Source organism: Caloenas nicobarica, chromosome 18 (assembly GCF_036013445.1).
Source record: "Caloenas nicobarica isolate bCalNic1 chromosome 18, bCalNic1.hap1, whole genome shotgun sequence".
NCBI classification, from domain to species: domain Eukaryota; kingdom Metazoa; phylum Chordata; class Aves; order Columbiformes; family Columbidae; genus Caloenas; species Caloenas nicobarica.
Window position 1 is genome coordinate 5,392,441 of NC_088262.1, and position 17,444 is coordinate 5,409,884.

A 17,444-nucleotide genomic window follows, 5' to 3' on the forward strand; every position below is an offset into this window, starting at 1 on the left:
AGACATGCATAAACTCATGATGCATACATGCATGTACACAGACGGGTACACGCACAGCCTTGTCCACACATGCATAGGCATGCACACGTGACACACATACATGAACACACACATATCCCGGTGCACACCTGCACAGGCAGGCACACAGGCACACATACACATGCATACACACACATGCATGTGCATGTGCATACCCCAGTGCATGTATGCACACACGGTTCACACATGCATATACTCATGGTGCACACGTGCATGCACATTGATGGGCACATGCACACCCCTGGCCACACATGCATAAGCATGCACACGTGACACACACATGCTTGAACATATATACACCCCATTGCACACGTGCACAGGCACGCACATACATGCACACATACACACACATGCATGTACACATGCATAACCCAGTGCAACGCATACACAGGCATGCACACAAGGTGCACACATGCATATACTCGTGGTGCACACATGCACGTACATGGATGGGTACATGCACACCCCTGTCCACACATGCATGGGCACGCACACATCACACACGTATGTGAACACATGTACATCCCAGTGCGCACACACACACACACACACACAGAGCAGTGCACACAGCCTGGTGCACACACACACCCCGATGCACACACACGCACATCCCGGTGCGCACGCACGTACACCCCGGTGCACACACAGGCACACCCCGGTGCACACACACGCACATTCTGGTGCACACACAGGCACACCCCGGTGCACACACACGCACATCCCGGTGCACACACATGCACATCCCGGTGCACGCCCCCCCCATCCTGGTGCACACACACACACACACACGCACATCCCGGTTCACACACTCCCCACATCCCGGTGCACACACACATACCCCCCCCCAGTGCACACACACACACATGCACATCCCGGCGCACACACACGCACATCCCAGTGCACACACACACACATGCACATCCCGGTGCACACACAGGCACATCCCGGCGCACACACACACACATGCACATCCTGGTGCACACACAGGCACATCCCGGCGCACACACAGGCACACCCCGGTGCACACACAGTCACATCCCGGTGCACACACAGGCACACCCCGGTGCACACACAGGCACATCCCGGCGCACACACAGGCACACCCCGGTGCACACACAGGCACATCCCGGTGCACACACAGGCACACCCCGGTGCACACACAGGCACATCCCGGTGCACACACAGGCACATCCCGGCGCACACACAGGCACATCCCGGTGCACACACAGGCACACCCCGGCGCACACACAGGCACACCCCGGCGCACACACAGGCACACCCCGGTGCACACACATGCACACCCCGGCGCACACACAGGCACATCCCGGCGCACACACAGGCACATCCCGGTGCACACACAGGCACATCCCGGCGCACACACGGGCACACCCCGGTGCACACACAGGCACACCCCGGTGCACACACAGGCACATCCCGGTGCACACACAGGCACACCCCGGTGCACACACAGGCACATCCCGGTGCACACACGGGCACATCCCGGTGCACACACAGGCACATCCCGGTGCACACACGGGCACATCCCGGCGCACACACAGGCACACCCCGGCGCACCCGCGCGCCCCCTGGCCCCGCCCCCTCGGCCCCGCCGGCGCGTGCGCGCGGGAGGCGCGCGGCGGAGCGGCCGTGGCGATGGCGGCCCCCGGGCGGGCGCGGAAGCTGGTCCGGCGCTACCGGCTGGCGGTGGCCACGGCCCTCGCCATCCTCCTGCTGCAGGGGCTCGTCCTCTGGACCTCCGCCGGCCTCGACGAGGAGGGACCGGCCGAGGTGCGCCGCGGGGAGGCCGGAGCGGCGGGCCCGGGGCCTGCCGGTGGGGGCTGAGGGGGCGGTGGGGGCGCTGAGGGGCTTGGGTTGGGCGGGGGCCCTGGAGGGGTCGCAGGAAGGCGGTGCGTGCTGGGAGGGGGCTCCCGAGCCGGGGGAAAGGCCCTTGGGGTGGGGTCCCTGGGAACGGAGCGCGGGCAGGACCTTGCTCAGCGTCTCTCCAGCGCTTTTGGTCCCAGAGAGCGCAGCTGTGACCCCGGCTCCCAGGTGGGTGTGCTGGGCTTGGGCTCACAGCCTGATCACGGCAGGGCAGAGCTGGTCCCTTTGCCTCCCAGTAAAACACCCACCGCCAGCCGGAGCAGCTCTGGGCTCATCCCCTGTGCTGGGATCCCCCTGTGCTCATCCCTGTGCTGGGATCCCCCTGTGCTTATCCCTGTGCTGGGATCCTCCTGTGCTCATCCCTGTGCTGGGATCCCCCTGTGCTCATCCCTGTGCTGGGATCCTCCTGTGCTCATCCCTGTGCTGGGATCCCCCTGTGCTCATCCCTGTGCTGGGATCCCCCTGTGCTCATCCCTGTGCTGGGATCCCCCTGTGCTCATCCCTGTGCTGGGATCCCCCTGTGCTCATCCCTGTGCTGGGATCCCCCTGTGCTCATCCCTGTGCTGGGATCCTCCTGTGCTCATCCCCTGTGCTGGGATCCCCCTGTGCTCATCCCCTGGGCTGGGATCCCCCTGTGCTCATCCCCTGGGCTGGGATCCCCCTGTGCGCATCCCTGTGCTGGGATCCCCCTGTGCTCATCCTCTGGACGGGGATCCCCCTGCCCATGCAGCACCCGGGGGGTGGCTGGTACACACACCACCGACCTTAGCCATTTAGTCTTGCAGCAAGCCCAGCAGCAGAGAGCAAGTCCCTCTCTGTGCAGCTAGGGTGCTGTGATGGCAGGGTCTGCAAAGTCGAGGTGTCTCTTGCTGGCATACAGGGGACTGTCCCCATGAGTGGGATACAGGACTGTGCAGAGAGGCACTGTGGATCTTAGCCAGGGGTTTTAGGTGGCGGAGGGACAGTGTGGTGTCCTTTGCTGCACAGCGGCTGCTCAGAGAGCACCTGCTGTGTTGCAGCACTGAGCTCTGTGGGGACTGGGAGTATTGAGCTCTGGGAAGAGGGAGGCTCCGGGGAGTATTTTGGCAGAGCAGGCCCGAGTTAATGCTGTCTGTCCTCTCTTCTGCATCCCCCTGGAACTGCAACAGGAGCGGCAGAAAAAAGCCAAGTTGCCCGAGAGCAGTGATGGCTCCAAGGACTCTGACAGCTCTGCCGGGCGCCGGGGCAGCGCCAGCCGGAAGCACGGGCGATGGCGGGGACGGCCGGACAGCCCCGGGGCACTGGTGTCCAAGGTGGTGAGAGCCGTCACGGCGAGGCACAAACCGGGACGGAGGCTGCCGGCTGCACCGGACTCCTCCAGCCAGAGGAACCTGACGGAGCTGCGCGGGGAGGCCCAGCTGGGTGTCTTCCAGCAGGGTGACACGGGCAGCGTGGAGGGGGCTCCCCAGCCCACCGAGAATAGCTTCACCCCCAAGTGTGAAATCACGGGCAAAGATGCCCTTTCGGCGCTGGCCCGGGCCAGCAGCAAGCAGTGCCAACAGGAGATCGCCAACGTGGTGTGTCTGCACCGGGCTGGCAGCCTCATGCCCCAGTCTGTGCCTCGCCACTGCCAGCTCTCAGGTGAGTCCTGCTGGGGGGCTCCCGGTCGCCCTGGGCATCAGGAATATCCCAGCCAGGCATGTGGGCCACCTTATGTCACCAAACTGTCCCACCTGGCAAAAAGCAGCCTCAATCTGTCACTAATTCCCAGATTACTGCTACCTCTGTAATCCAATCAAAACTGTGCCGGCCTCCTTAAGATGGGCTCTTCATCCCAATCTGCAGTGCTTGCAGAGGCCAAAACCAGGCCCAGCTGCGTCTTCTGTTTTGAGGGGCCAGAGGACACCCCCACCATTCCCAACCTGGCCCTGTCAATTTATCACAAGGAACTGTGTGTGCCACCATGCACTGACACTGCAGCCAATTTGGGCTGCATTGATGGGGTTTGCCCAAGGCTGAGCTCTTCCCTGCTGTCCCCTGCCTTGCTCAGGTCTCGGTTTATCGGGAGCTCGGGGTGGTGGGTGCCAAGGCGGGAGGCGGCTGACAGCCCTCTCTCCCCTGCGCAGGCAAGGTCAGCCCTGTCATCCAGTGGGACGAGAGCCGGCTGCAGCAGCCGCCCCCCAGCAAGCCCGTGCGCATCGCCTACATGCTGGTTGTGCACGGTAGGGCCATTCGCCAGCTGAAGCGGCTTATCAAGGCTGTGTACCACCAGCAGCACTTCTTCTACATCCACGTGGACAAGGTACGGACAAGGGTGCCAACAGTGCCCGGGTCGGTCACTGGCACAGGGCACAGAGCTGGGGTGTGGGTGGGTGGTGAGCAGAGGAAGTAGCTGGGTGGGCTTTGTCCTCACTGCTGGTGGAGCCGTGACCCTCCCCCCCCTATTTCTGTAACCCCAGGGAAGCAGGATCTATCCCTCCTGCCAAGAGCAGCCTTGTCTTGCTGCTCCCCTCCCTGTGGAAGCTGCTGTAAGGGTTGACCCCCAGAAGACAAGCTCCCTGCTGAGTGTGTGTGTTCCCTGACAGCGCTCCAACTACCTCCATCGCGAGGTGATGGAGCTGGCCCGGCACTACCCCAACATCCGCGTGACGCCGTGGCGCATGGTGACCATCTGGGGAGGTGCCAGCCTGCTGAAGATGTACCTGCGTAGCATGAAGGACCTGCTGGAACTGGCAGAGTGGCCCTGGGACTTCTTCATCAACCTGAGCGCCACTGACTACCCCACGAGGCGAGGACCTTGCTGGGGCAGGGGAGGATGATGGAGGTGTTTGGGCTCTGTGATGCTGCAGCAGGCAGAAACAGGGAGCTGGGGCAGGATGGAGTTGAAGGTTGCACCCACGTGCTGGTGATGATGCTCCAGGGCCAGGCTGGTCCCATCTCTGCAGAGGAGCCCAGCCAGTACCTCAGAGGCTGTTTTTTCCCGTGGTCTGGGTGTTGCAGGGAAATACGCATGTGAGGCACCAGACAGCAGAGAGGCCACGTCTGTGTCTCCCCAGCGATGGGGAGGGAGTTTGAGTCAGCACCCACCAGGCAGCTTTAGGCTCCTTGCGGCTGATGGCTCTTGCAGAATGAATGTTTACCAGGCTGCTTTACCCCAGGGGCCATTGATGCTTTCTAATTTGCACCTCAGGACCAATGAAGAGCTGGTGATGTTCCTGTCCAAATACCGAGATAAGAATTTCCTGAAGTCTCACGGCCGAGACAACGCCAGGTAATCCCAGCTAGGGGCAGAGCTGAGCTGGAGGAATAGAAAAAGGAGGGATTTCAGAAAAAAACTGAAACAGTTGGGGCATGGGGGGATGTTCTGGATGTAGCTGCACCCAGCAAAGTGGGTGACACTCCTAACCCCTCATTCTCATCCCCATGCCCAGGTTTATCAAGAAGCAGGGCCTGGACCGCCTGTTCCATGAGTGCGACTCCCACATGTGGCGGCTGGGCGAGCGCCACATCCCTGAAGGCATCGTGGTGGATGGAGGCTCCGACTGGTTCTCACTGACACGCCGCTTCGTGGAGTACGTGGTCTATGCCGAGGACCAGCTGGTGTCCCAGCTGCGCCAGTTCTACACCTACACGCTCCTGCCAGCCGAGGTGGGTGCTGGCTGCAGGGCACGGCCCGGATTTTCGTCCCACTGACTTTGACATCTCTCTCCCACTTCATCCCCACCCTGGGCAGCTGCAAAGGGCGTTGCTGGTTCTGCTCAGGCAGCTTTGTGCCTCCCCTTTGTCCAGAGCCAGGTATGAAAGAGAGGAGAGAGAAGCAGACAGGCCAGGGGTCATGTTTATATCCAGCTTTAGGTCCAGATGCCCCCTAGGCCAGATAAGGACTGATGTGGGTGCACAGCCTGCTCCTTACATGTTGCCCTGTTTTGGAAACAGGGATAGTTTTCTGTTCAGATGTCGAGGTCTGTCCTGTTCCTCTGCAAGTGAGGGGTGGGGGATCTCCGTTAACCACCCATCCTCCATCCCCACTGGGTGTCCTGTCCCTTCTCTGCCGTGCACAGTCCTTCTTCCACACAGTCCTGGAGAACAGTCACGCCTGCGAGACGCTGGTCGATAACAACCTCCGAGTGACCAACTGGAACCGCAAGCTGGGCTGTAAGTGCCAATATAAACACATAGTCGACTGGTGCGGGTGCTCCCCAAATGACTTCAAACCCCAGGACTTCCTCCGGCTACAGGTGAAAAAGATCCTCCTTTCTCCTCACTTTCTCTCCCCTCCTCCCTGTCTCTTCCCTCCCCTCCGAGCTCCCTTGCGGGCATGTGCCTGGGTGCAACGTCAGCTGCTGTGCATGTCCCCACCAGCCTCACCTCAGCCCTGCAAGCGGGGGGAGCAGGATTGGCACCCCAGCTGCCCTGGAGCTTGGCACAGATGTGTCTGTAAACACTTGGGCAGCAGGATTACAGTGACTTTCCTACCCAGCAGCCAGGCTTTTGCTTGCAATGCTGCTCCTCTTCCTAGATTTTCTCTCCCGTTTTCCTGCTCTTTTTCCTGCAGACTTACCACTTGGAGCAAATTCTTTTTCAGGAAAACCTGTCCTCTTTGGCAGGACAAAATGCCTTGTGACAAACAGTCTCCTGTGCTCTCAGTGTGTAGGGATGTAGACTGAACAAGGGAGGTTTGGGGGAGAGATACCCCAGCCCTGAAGAGAGAAGTTAGCAGGATTTTCAAGCAGTCCTGGGCTTATATAGTCCAGGGCCCTGATCCTGCAGGCTGTGCCATGTGGCCAGGCTTTGTGCAGGTCTCTGCAGGGTAGGGACCCATCTGAATGTAGAGATCACAGCGAAGGAGCTAGTTGACACATGGCTGCTTCTGAGCACAGAAAGGGGGAGGCAGTGGGAGAGATGGGAACCCATCTGTGTTACCAGTAAGCGTACTGTGTGCTCCCACCGATCCTGCCACAGAGGAGTCCACATAGAGCCTGGCTGTGCTTTGCTGCTCCTTAGCCTATCCCTCAAAGTGGACAGGATGGGTTCCAGCATGTTTTTTCCCAGTTTGTCTCCCTCCTGGCTGCCTCGCTCAGGTGGGAGGGCAAAGGGGCTGCAGCCAATGCTCTTAGAAATGCTTAGAAACGCCTGTGCTCTTCCAGCAACTCTCCAGACCCACCTTCTTTGCCCGCAAGTTTGAGTCAACGGTGAATCAGGAGGTGCTGGAGATCCTGGACACGCACCTCTATGGCAGCTACCCCCCCAACACACCAGCCCTGAAAGCTTACTGGGAGAATGTCTACGACCGCGTCGACGGGCTCAGCGGCCTTAGCGATGTCACCCTCACCTTCTACACAGCCTTCTCCAGGCTGGGGCTCCACAAAGCTGCATCCATGCCAGCAGTGAAGGCTGACAAGCTCTGCAGGTGGGTTATTTGCTGCGGGCTTGAGGTGGGCTCCCAGTGGTGGCCTGTCCCTCGCACTGGGAGGGTGCTGATGCTCAGATGTGGAACCTCTTTGTCTGTCTGTCTCTCTCCAGATTTGAGACCCGGGGCTTTCCATCCAGTGTGCACTTATATTTCTATGACGACCGTTTCCAGGGTTACCTGGTGATGCAGGAAGTGCAGAATTTGGCAACTGGGCAGGCAGAGTCCCTGGAGGTGTGGATGATGCCCCAAGGAGCTCTGAAGCTGGCGGGTCATGGAGGGCAGGCAAACCGCTTACAGAACCTGGAGGTAAATGGGCAAGTTTCACTTACAACGGCCACTTTCCTCCTCGGCTTTCACACACCACACTGCCTTTCCACTTCTCACAAACCTACACGCTGTGGGGACATGGTGCCACTCGTGCCTGAGAACAAACCTTTGTCCAGGAGTTTGGCTTCTGTGTGGGGTGTGGAGCTGATTGGTGGGGAAAAGGCCTGAAGGGGATCTTCTGGTGGGGATCTGAGGCAGTGGTGCCCAGCTCCTGCAGCTGCAGGAGGCATCACGTGGCTGCGTTATTGCTGGCACAGTGCAGGCAGGCAGGAGAGCCAGGGAGGGTGGGGTGTGCGTTGCTTTGGGCTCCAAAGTTTATGCCTTCACTGGTTTGGGGATGTGAAATGCACCCCCCTGCCTAGCGTCCCACTACTTGTGCCTCCTGTCCGTCCAGGTGGGCACGGAGTGGGACCCCAAGGAAAGGCTCTTCCGCAATTTTGGAGGCTTGATGGGGCCTTTTGATGAGCCGGTGGCCATGCAGAAGTGGTCGCGGGGACCCAACCTGACAGCCACAGTGGTGTGGATCGATCCCACCTACGTTATCGCCACCTCCTACGACATCACGGTGGATGCCGAGGCAGAGTTCACACAGTACAAGCCCCCCCTCAATCATCCCTTGCGCCCCGGTGTCTGGACCATCCGCCTCCTCCAGTTCTGGGAGCTCCTGGGGGAGAACCAATTCCTGGTGGTGCCCCAGACCTTCAACCGCAAGCAGCCTCTCAGGAAAGGTGAGGAGGGTGCTCTGGAGTTTGGGGCTGGGGGCGTCTCCATGTGGGTAGTCCAAGGCACTTTCTCGTGGTGTTGGCCTCTCTGGGTTATAGCTGATGACAAGACAGGAGCCATCCTGGTGTCCCCAAGTCTTGCAGCAGCACCATTCTCCTCAGGCTGGGGTTGCATACGGAGGGGATGCTGAGCCCTGGCAGGAGGGTGACGGTACAAGGGGCAGGGTGCTGGGATGTTGTTGCGCTGCTGATCCCTCTTTTCTGTCCCTGCCCAGATGACAGCAACTGGCTGCATGGCGGGCCCCCCCGCAACGAGTACATGGAGCAGAGCTTCCAGGGGCTGGGGGGGATCCTCAACCTGCCACGTTCCGAGGAGGCAGAGGAGGACGCAGTGCGGAAGGCACAGCTGACGGGCAAGGCGCTGGAGGACTGGGCGGACGGTGCCATCAGCGCTTTCTGGTCCGTGGCGGATGTCTGCGTTGGCGGCCCCTCCGCCTGCACCTCCCTGGAGACCTGCAGCAAAACCTCCTGGAGCTCCCTCTCCCCGGACCCGAAATCGGAACTGGGGCCTGTCAAACCTGACGGGCGGCTGAGGTAGCAGGAGCAGCCGGGGGGGCGGCTTGGCAGCGAGGAGCATCCTCCGTCACTGGTGTGGGGAGGTCTCTGGACTACATCACCCTGTGCCATTTGCACCGTAGTCACTCAAGGAAGAGAGAATGGGAACCTCTGGGTGGGCAAAAGCCTCCTGAGGGGTACTTTGGATGGAACAGGAGGTATGAGGTCAGTCTTGCCCACCTCCCCCAGGAACGGGCCAGGGAGAGCATGCCAGAGTGGCTGTCACTGCGGGGGCATGGACAGTGCTGGCAGGAGCTCTGTGTTTGTTACTGCAGGTCTTGGAGCCTCGGGAAGGGGTGACAGGGAGGGAGGGAGGGCAGGCGGTTGGGCAGGTTCTGGACCAGCTCAGCACCCTGCCCAGCCCTGGGCTGGATCTCTGCAGGACCAGGCCCTGTGCTGCTGGCTGCCCCCCAAGGAGGGCTGGCAAGGGACTTTGGGGACAGGCAGAAGCAGAGTGCGTCAAAGCCAGTCATGTGCACGGAGCTGCTGCTGGCCCAGGGCTTGCATCTCATCCCCTCCACCCCAGCCCTTTAGTTTGTATTTTTATAAATATATATATAGAAATATATATGATATGAAGTGCAATAGAGACGAGACCCCGCGTTGGCCGGGAAGTCCTTGTGTCTCCATCTCCTCTCAGACTGTAACATACCTTGTTCTCCTGGGTGTCCTGGTGCCACAGGACAGGGTGCTGGGTCGTTTACATATTTTTTTATTATTAGTTTTATTATTATTGTTTTGCTGTTTCCCCACTGCTGGGGACCCCTGTGCCCCTTGGGCAGGGCTGGTTGTGGGTGCTGCCTGCCCTCTGAGGCAGCCACCCGACTGTGCCAAATGTTTGGAGCTGCTGGTGTGTGTTGTGTGATGGTGAGCGGGGGGAGCGCTCAGTTCAGCAGTCAAGTCCAACAAGTTTCTGTAGACCATGCCGCCTCCCTCTCTGCTTCAGCAAAGGGACACCCCGGTCCCCTACCAAAATGCCATCCTCGGGGCTGGTGTCCTGCTGCAATGTGATGGCAGCGTGCCATACCTGGAGGGTCCCCTGTGCCACGGACCCTTGGCCTAGCCTTTTCTTTTCTCCCACTTGGCAGAAGCTCTGGGGAACTGCAGTGCTTCCCTGGCCAAAATGCAAAGAGGTGAGATGAGGTCCGGCCGGCTCCATCCGCTTTCTGCTGTTTCTGCTTCCCCCTCCTCTGGAGGGAAGAGTCACCACCTCCTCTTGGGAAGGGGGTGCAGGGGAGTGTCCCCCTTCCCTCCCATCCTCCCGGGCTCCGGGACTGCCTGCGATGTTCCTTTCCAGGGCTTTCACCCCTGGTCTCCTTGGTTTATGGATGCTGGCACTGCAAGAGGTTGTAAAAAGGAGGGGACGGAGACCTTGGTGTGTGTGGGCAGGTCCCTGCTGCCCCCCAGCCAGCCCCCAGTTCTCTCGGGGGTGCTCTGGGGCCTGGCCCCGCTGCAGGGGAAGATGCCAAAACTCTGTGTCGGAAGCGTTATGTAAAGTTGTCTTAAATATGCAACATCACCACAAATATATCTATATCTCTACAGTGCAGCGTGTCGGGTTTTTGCAGCGGGTGCTGGAAGGGGCGAGGAGGTGGGGGGGGAAGCTGCTGAGTTCCCAAAAGGCTTCGGAGGGGCTTTGCCTCCATCTGCCACCCTGGTGAGGATGTAAATCTGTCCAGGAGCAGGGCAGGCCGTGCTGGGGTGCGGGGCAGGAGTGGGCTGGCTCGCTGGGGCGATGTGCAGCTCACAGCCGCGCTGGTGGGTTTTCGGAGCCCAAGTCCGGAGCTGGAGCCCGGTTGTGACCCGGGTTGTGACCTGCGGGAGCTGCGGGCTGGTTCTCCGTGCAGAGGCCGGCCCTGGCAGCAGCCGCCCTGCATGGACCGCCTGCTCGGATTACTTGGCGTTTACATTAACTAATTAACGTTTTGACGTTAAGTGCAATTAGCACCTCCTGGTGCCTGCAGGGCTCGGGCAGAGCCTGCTGTAGCCCAGCCCAGCTTTCCCTCCCCAGGAACGGGGCAGCGCAGGGGTCGTTCCCTTCCCGCTGACCCGAGTCCGAGCAGCGCCATGTGGGACCGGAGAGCGACACCCGGCCTGGCCGCAGCTCCCGGCTGCTGCTCGGCCGGGACAGCGCTGCTCCGGTAACCCCGGTGCGGGGCCGCCTGGGGCACCCGCGGACGTGCTGGGCTGGCCCCGGCGTGTCGCCGGAGGGGAGAGGACGGGAGCCCGTCCGGGAGGGCGCTGGGCTGGATCGGGGCCGCCCGCCCCGATTCCCGCCCTGATTCCCGCCCTGATTCCCGCCCCGCCGCGTCGCCACGGCAACCGCCGGTACCGCGTTCCGTCCGGTCAATGTAGCCGGTCCCGCCTGCAGCCAATGGGAGCCGGCGGGGGGCGGCGCGGCGGCCAATGGGAAGCCGGCGGGGCGGGGCCACTCGCTGTGCGGCTGCGGCCCCGCCCCTCCCTGCCCCGCCCCTCCCGGCCCCGCCCCGCCGCTGCCGGCCCCGCCCCGCCGCTGCCGGCCCCGCCCCGCCGCTGCCGGCCCCGCCCCGCGGGCAGCGCTGCCGGTGCCGGTGGCGGGATGGCGCATCCCAGCGAGGCCTCGGCGCACACGGCGGCCGCCGGCGCGGCCATGGACAGCAACGTGCTGGCCATCGTCATCGCCGCGAGTGAGTGGCGGGCGGGCGCTCCGGTGGGGCCGGGCGGGGGCGGCCGCCGTGCGGGATCAGCCTCTGCCGTTGCCTCCCGGGGCGGTCTCAGGCTGTGTCGGCGAAACGATTCTCCCACCCACGGTTGCTGGAGCATCGCGGTCCTTGTCCGGGGCTCCGCTGGCTCCCGGGGCTGTGGCCCCGAGCGGAGCGGCGGGGAGAATTTGGCGGTACCGGCTGGGCTCCGCGGAGCGGAGCGGGGGCTGAGCGGGAGCCGCGGGTTCCCGAAGGCTGGAGCGCCGGCGAACCGGCAGGTGCCGGGGTGCTGAGCCTGAGCCGGGACCCCCGGCCCCGGGCCGGAGGGCAGCAGGGTGCCGGGAGCCAGCTCCCCGCGGGTCCGGTCCCTGCTGCAGCGGTCCGGGATGGGGCTGAGCCCCTCTGGCTCCGCAGCTTGCTCCTGTTCTCGTAGGGACAGAGAGATGTTGGGCATAATGAGGCTTTTGGCGTTCCCAGGACAGGTGAAATCGGTTTCTCTGGGGCTTTTCCAAGCCGCTCTTTGCCGAGGCACCTAGAGGGTGCAGGCAGGAGGCAGCAGGGAGGCCCGTGGACCCACTGGGCTATCTGTTCATTTACCACTTTTCTCTTCCCCTGCCAGCGGTGTCCACCTCCGTCTTCATCGTGGCGATCCTCATCCTGCTGCTGCTCCTGTACCACCGGGACCCCATGTGCTGCCAGTTCCTCTGCTCCTGCCGCTTCTTCCAGACCCCCAGCCAGTATGTGAGTGTCCTCCTGCTCGCGAGCCCCCCACCTGCGCCCCAAGATCTTTTTCCCTTGTGCCGGGGTCTCCGAGGCTGCATTGCTGGGCTGGCTGATGGATGTGGGACCTCTGAACAGAGCTGGGCTCTGCCCCCTCCTTGTTCCCAATCTGTCCCAGAAATGCATCCACCCAACCCTGCGGGGCTGTGCTGCTGGTGTAATATCTCCAAAGCTGAGACTAGCAGGTTCCCCAGCTCCCCACGCAGCTCAGGAGGGGTGTTCTCCTCCCCTGGCACAGTGTGTGGGGGCCGGGCTCTGTTTTGCAGGGAAATAACCCAGCGGGGAAGCGGGCTGGAAGCTCAGGGCGAAGGCAGACAAAGCCGCTTGCTAGCGCTCGCATCCCCGGCAACTGGCTTTCTTCTGCTCAGCTCCTGCGTGCGGAGCAGCGAGAGACAAAGCCCTTTTGCTTGCATCTGTAATTTCCTGGGGCTGGCTTTCAAGTGGGGAAGCTGGTGATGGAAAAAGAGCAGCGTGTTCAGCCAGTGCTGCCTTTGTGGTGGTGGCTGCCTGGGGAATGCTGGGAGAAGAGAGGACATCCAGCCTTGGCTAGCAGGGGACGGAAAGACTTGCATCATGAAAGGCAAATCTAATAGGCCGGCACAGGTTGGGAAGTCCCCAGCAGACACTGGAGTGGGAATGGGCTGCGCTGCTGGTGTCCCCTGCCTGCCTCGCTGCCTCTGTTCCTTTCCTCCTCTTCCTTCCCGCTGCCTGTCCGTGACACATGTTGGGGAGAAGGCTCAGACGCTGCTCCCTGAGGCAGCGCAGGATGTGCCGTGAGCTGCAGAGCCTTTGCCGTGCCTGGGTCTGGCTCTTGGGTGGGTGGTTAAAGGAAAAGGCATCTTGCCTTTAGCAAAGGGCTGTGTGGACAGATGGATGTGGATGCGAAGAACTACATGTGGGAAGGGAACATATATAGGATGTATTTCCATCAGAAAAAGCGAAGCAGTAGTCGTGGTGTGAGGCAGCTTTCGAGCAGGTGTAGTTGCGCTGGTTTTCTTGGTTGGTTGTTAAAACAAACAGTTGCAGCTCCAGCCAGCCCAGTTTCCCTGCAGCTTCTGTAATTGCACTGTAGTGCCAAGACAAATGCGTCCTCGGCTGTTAAGAACAGAAGTAAACCTGTCATTCGTAGTTACCCCTGTGGATCCCCTGTTGTTCTGGGAGTCTCTGGACTGTTTTCTGCTGGCAGAGATGGGGCTTTTCTGAGAGCAACGAACAGTCCATGGCTTGAGCTCTGGCTCAAGGGGCTGCTCTGCATAAGAGGCATCTCTGCTGTTGCTCAACACCTTGACAGGGAATCGAGTTTAACTGGAGCAAGACTGCTCAGGAACAGAACAGCTATCGCTCTGCAGATTTGCTCGCTACGTTATCCTGAAATGACTCTCTTGGTAGATAAGCATTTACAAATTGTGTGACCTTGAGCATGTGACAGAGCTCTTATCTACACTAGCGGAATAGTTGAGTTGGGGTTTTTTTGTCCTCCAAAGATAGTTCTGCTGAGTCTGAATGAAACCCTGCCCTGGGCCCGGGCTGCCGTCCCTCAGGCTGTGCTGCGTAGCGGTGCCAGCTGGCTCAGGCGCTTGAGGCAGGCTCTGTGCTGCCACTGAGGATGTGCCCAACCTGTCAGTGCTGGTAAACAGGCAGGCAGAGGTTCACTGCCAGCGGCGAGAGCCATGTGAGCCAAATGGGCAGAGGTAGCAGCTCTCCCCGCCTGCCCAAAGTCCCAATTCCCAGGCTGTCCTGTGGGAGCTGGCTGAGCCCTGCTCGCAGCCAGGTGGGGTGTGAGGGATTTTGGCTCTGCTCATGTCCTCCTCCCTGACCCCTCGTTACAGGACTGTCCCCCACCCTACTTCAGCAGCAGCCAGCGGCTGGTGGGTCCCCAGCATGGAGCGTCACGGCTGGAGAGCGCTGCCGAGAGCCCAGGCATGCAGGTGAGGGCTGCATCCCAGATGGGAAAATGATAGCAAAGATCCTGGTGATTCTGGGAAGAGATTCTGGTTATGGGGACCTGGGGAGCTCCTGGAGCATAGGGAGAAGGTGCTGAACAGCAGGAGCAACTTTGGGAAGTGCTGTCTGTGTGTAAAACCCTGCAGGAGAGCATCAGGGATGCTGCAGGGGACACCCTGCTGGCCTGAGGTGCATGGGCATGAAATGCCAGGCAGATCCCTCGGGGCTTGGGATATTACAAACCAGGTCGTGGTGTAGTGATCTCCTGGGAGGGGAGATTTCCTATCTCAGGGCTCAAGGAAAGGTACCCACAACTTTGAACCCTGAAGTAACTCGAGATGACACCAAGCTGTGAACTTCCCTTGAACCACCTTGATTCCCACCACCACGCTGACCTCTCTCTTCTGGGCTGGGCATTTCTAGGGAGACGAGCTGTTCTGTGTCGGACCCCCCAGCACCTACCAGCTCCCTTCCTGGGAGCAACCCCGCTTGCCGAGCTATGAGAGCGTGCGGAAGAAAGATCGCCAGCGGGAAATCCATCAGATGATTGCTGAGAGGTTTGGGCTGTGGGCAGAGCCCTCCCAGGAGGTGAGCTCTCCCTCCTCCGCACCGGGGTGCTGTTCCCCCTCCCTGGTCTGTATCTGGGTCTTGCTTCAGCAATTAGTTCTCTGTGATTGCCTTTCTCCAATAGCCTTTATCTCCGGGAAGGGCACAAAGTGTTCCAGGAGGTTCCTTTTGGGTACATCTGTGCTGGTTAATCATCGATCTCTCCGGGTGCGTTTGCAGAAATGCCTGTGCCAGGAGGCAGGGCAGAGCTGCTGATGAAAGGGCAGACCCTTCGGATCATCCGCTCCGTACAAGCCCGAGCTGGGAATGTTTGTTTTAGATCTGTGAAGCTTCCACGGTTTCTTGCTCCCTTGTGCCTGCAGGACACCTCTTGGAGACCCCTCACTATTATATTAGATTGTTTATGGCTTATTTATGAGCAGGAGGCTTTGTCTGTTACAACATTTAAGATTCGCACTCCCACAGTAGGATAGAGAAAAGCAAGTGCATCTGCCAAGTAGGTCCTGCAGCAGTGGCCTGAGAGGCTCCTGTTGAACAGAGACCTCATTGACTAAAACAGAACAGAAACATTTGAAACCCTGAACAGAGCACTAAAGGTTCACCAATTTACCTGGATTTGGGGCTATTAAATCTGTACCATTAAGTTTGGCACAGCCAGCACTTGCTGCTTGGTGTCTGGAGCTGTAACTAATGATACCAGAGCACTGAGGGCACAGAAGAGTAAAGCCCCCAAGGATAACTGGGGGAGGAACCACAACAGGAGCTTTTCCACAACATCCCTGTGCCACTCCTGTCACTGGTTATGGGGACAAGGCTAGCCCAGCTCTGCCAAAATAAATGTAACAAGAGCTCAGAGGTTCCCTGCTGCTGCTGCACTTGCTAAGAAAACCTGGGTAGAAAGCCTGGTTTGAAGGTGCTCGTGTAAAACCTGATAACTGATCCTTGGGCAAAAGAATGAGAACAGTCTAATTTTAACAAAAGTCTGGTCTTTTCTGGCCTTGTAACAAGTCCTTGAAGAGAGACAGGGAAGAGCAGGAACCTGGTGCAGAATATGAGGGGGGAGTGGGTAGAATGTGCCCCACCAGCTGGGTTTCTGTCCAGCAAACCAGTGCTAAGCACATTTCCCAGGTGTCCATCTGGCCAGCGGGTCACAGCTCTGAGGGCCGCAGGAATTTAACGTCAGGCTGGTGGTGGCTGTGAGCCTTGTCACCCGCTCTGTAAGAAGAGGTGGGATAATCTGGTTATTTCTGATCTGCTGTAATGCTCTTCCTCTCTCCTCGACAGATGCCACCTCCCTACGAGCACGCTCTGCAGCACCCGCCGGCTCTCTCAGGAACACTCATCAGCTCAGGGACCCTGGACAGACGTGGTGTGCCAGAGCCATTCCAGGCACCTCTCAGCTACCCAGCTCAGCGAAACACAGACGTGTAAGGCCTCAGCCTCGTGTTACAGCTCCTTCCCGTGGTGGCAGCGACAGAAGTGCCTGTGACACCGTTCTTGTCTGCAGGGAGCGGCCGAACCTCAGACCTCCACCCAGATTCACCATCAGCCGAGACACAGGCCAGTCAGACCCGATCGGGGACACGTCCCTCCTGCCGCACCAGGACAACCATGGAGCCACCGCCGGGTATTGCATCCTGAGTGATACTGGAGCGATATTGCTCGCTTTTCTCTGGCAAACATGCTGTTACCAACAGCGAGGGCCCAGCTGCTTCTGTGCAGTGGGCAAGGCCAAGGTGAAGCTCAGCTCCTCCAGCAGCTGGCACATTGTACCTCTGCGAGGTGAGCACCGCTCGGCACACCAAGGATTGGCCTCAGACAGTGGTTGTGTTGTCCTACTTCACTTATATCTTGGGTTATAAAGTGTTTTACTTCGTCAGTGTATCAGATATCAGGTGGGAATCCCCACTTGCGAGCGGCACAACATGCTCGATGCACTGGAGCATCACTCCGGGCTCTTGCACATGGTTCTCTGTGACAGAGTGATGTTGTGTGGATTTGGATAAAGCTCTAGAGAGGCTCCAGGGGCCTTGTCACCTGTGGTGTGCAAGTACCGACCACTGAGATGAACCGTTCGACTGCCCACGTGAGCCAGGAAAGTACCGAAGTGTGGACAAAATATCTGGTGGGCTCCACGAAGAACAGAAAGCAAAGGTGGACACGCATAGCTGCACCAGTTTACCTGGTCGTCTTCTGCAGAGCAGACTATCTAATAACATCAAGACTGGTGTCCTTACACCACCGATTTTGATAACCTGTTTTCTATGGCAGAGCCAATGTTTCAAATTGTTTACAAACCTGTAGATAAAATGAGATCAATTTGGCCACACGGCATTTTGCCTCCTTTCTTTTGAGCAATGTAAGCTCCAAAATGTCATGGAATGACTTTGGGAAAAGGAAAGGAGAATTCTCCTGGATTATAGCTTTATGATACACCTGCAGCCGCTGAGCTTCAAACACCACTAGGCTTGTGCATCTTACCAGGCACCCTAAAAT

The 17,444-nt window shown here is 59.6% G+C and overlaps 1 protein-coding gene across 1 annotated transcript; it reads left to right on the plus strand.

Annotated features, from left to right (window-relative positions):
- The first annotated feature begins 1,684 nt into the window (after positions 1-1,684).
- On the plus strand, positions 1,685-9,277 carry XYLT2 (xylosyltransferase 2). Its single transcript, XM_065647768.1, has 11 exons — positions 1,685-1,827; positions 3,069-3,540; positions 4,026-4,201; positions 4,485-4,687; positions 5,090-5,170; positions 5,331-5,547; positions 5,961-6,137; positions 7,047-7,309; positions 7,423-7,618; positions 8,034-8,367; positions 8,637-9,277. The coding sequence occupies exons 1-11, from the start codon at positions 1,693-1,695 to the stop codon at positions 8,957-8,959; spliced, it is 2,577 nt and encodes an 858-aa protein (XP_065503840.1). The 5' UTR covers positions 1,685-1,692; the 3' UTR covers positions 8,960-9,277.
- Positions 9,278-17,444: the final 8,167 nt, after the last annotated feature.

Bases quoted from the DNA above. Each gene is read 5' to 3' on its own strand.
- XYLT2 (XM_065647768.1), top strand. From the start codon at position 1,693: ATGGCGGCCCCCGGGCGGGCGCGGAAGCTGGTCCGGCGCTACCGGCTG. The intron at 3,541-4,025 runs GTGAGTCCTGCT...TCCCCTGCGCAG, and splicing joins TCGCCACTGCCAGCTCTCAG to GCAAGGTCAGCCCTGTCATC. The intron at 5,548-5,960 runs GTGGGTGCTGGC...TGCCGTGCACAG, and splicing joins ACACGCTCCTGCCAGCCGAG to TCCTTCTTCCACACAGTCCT.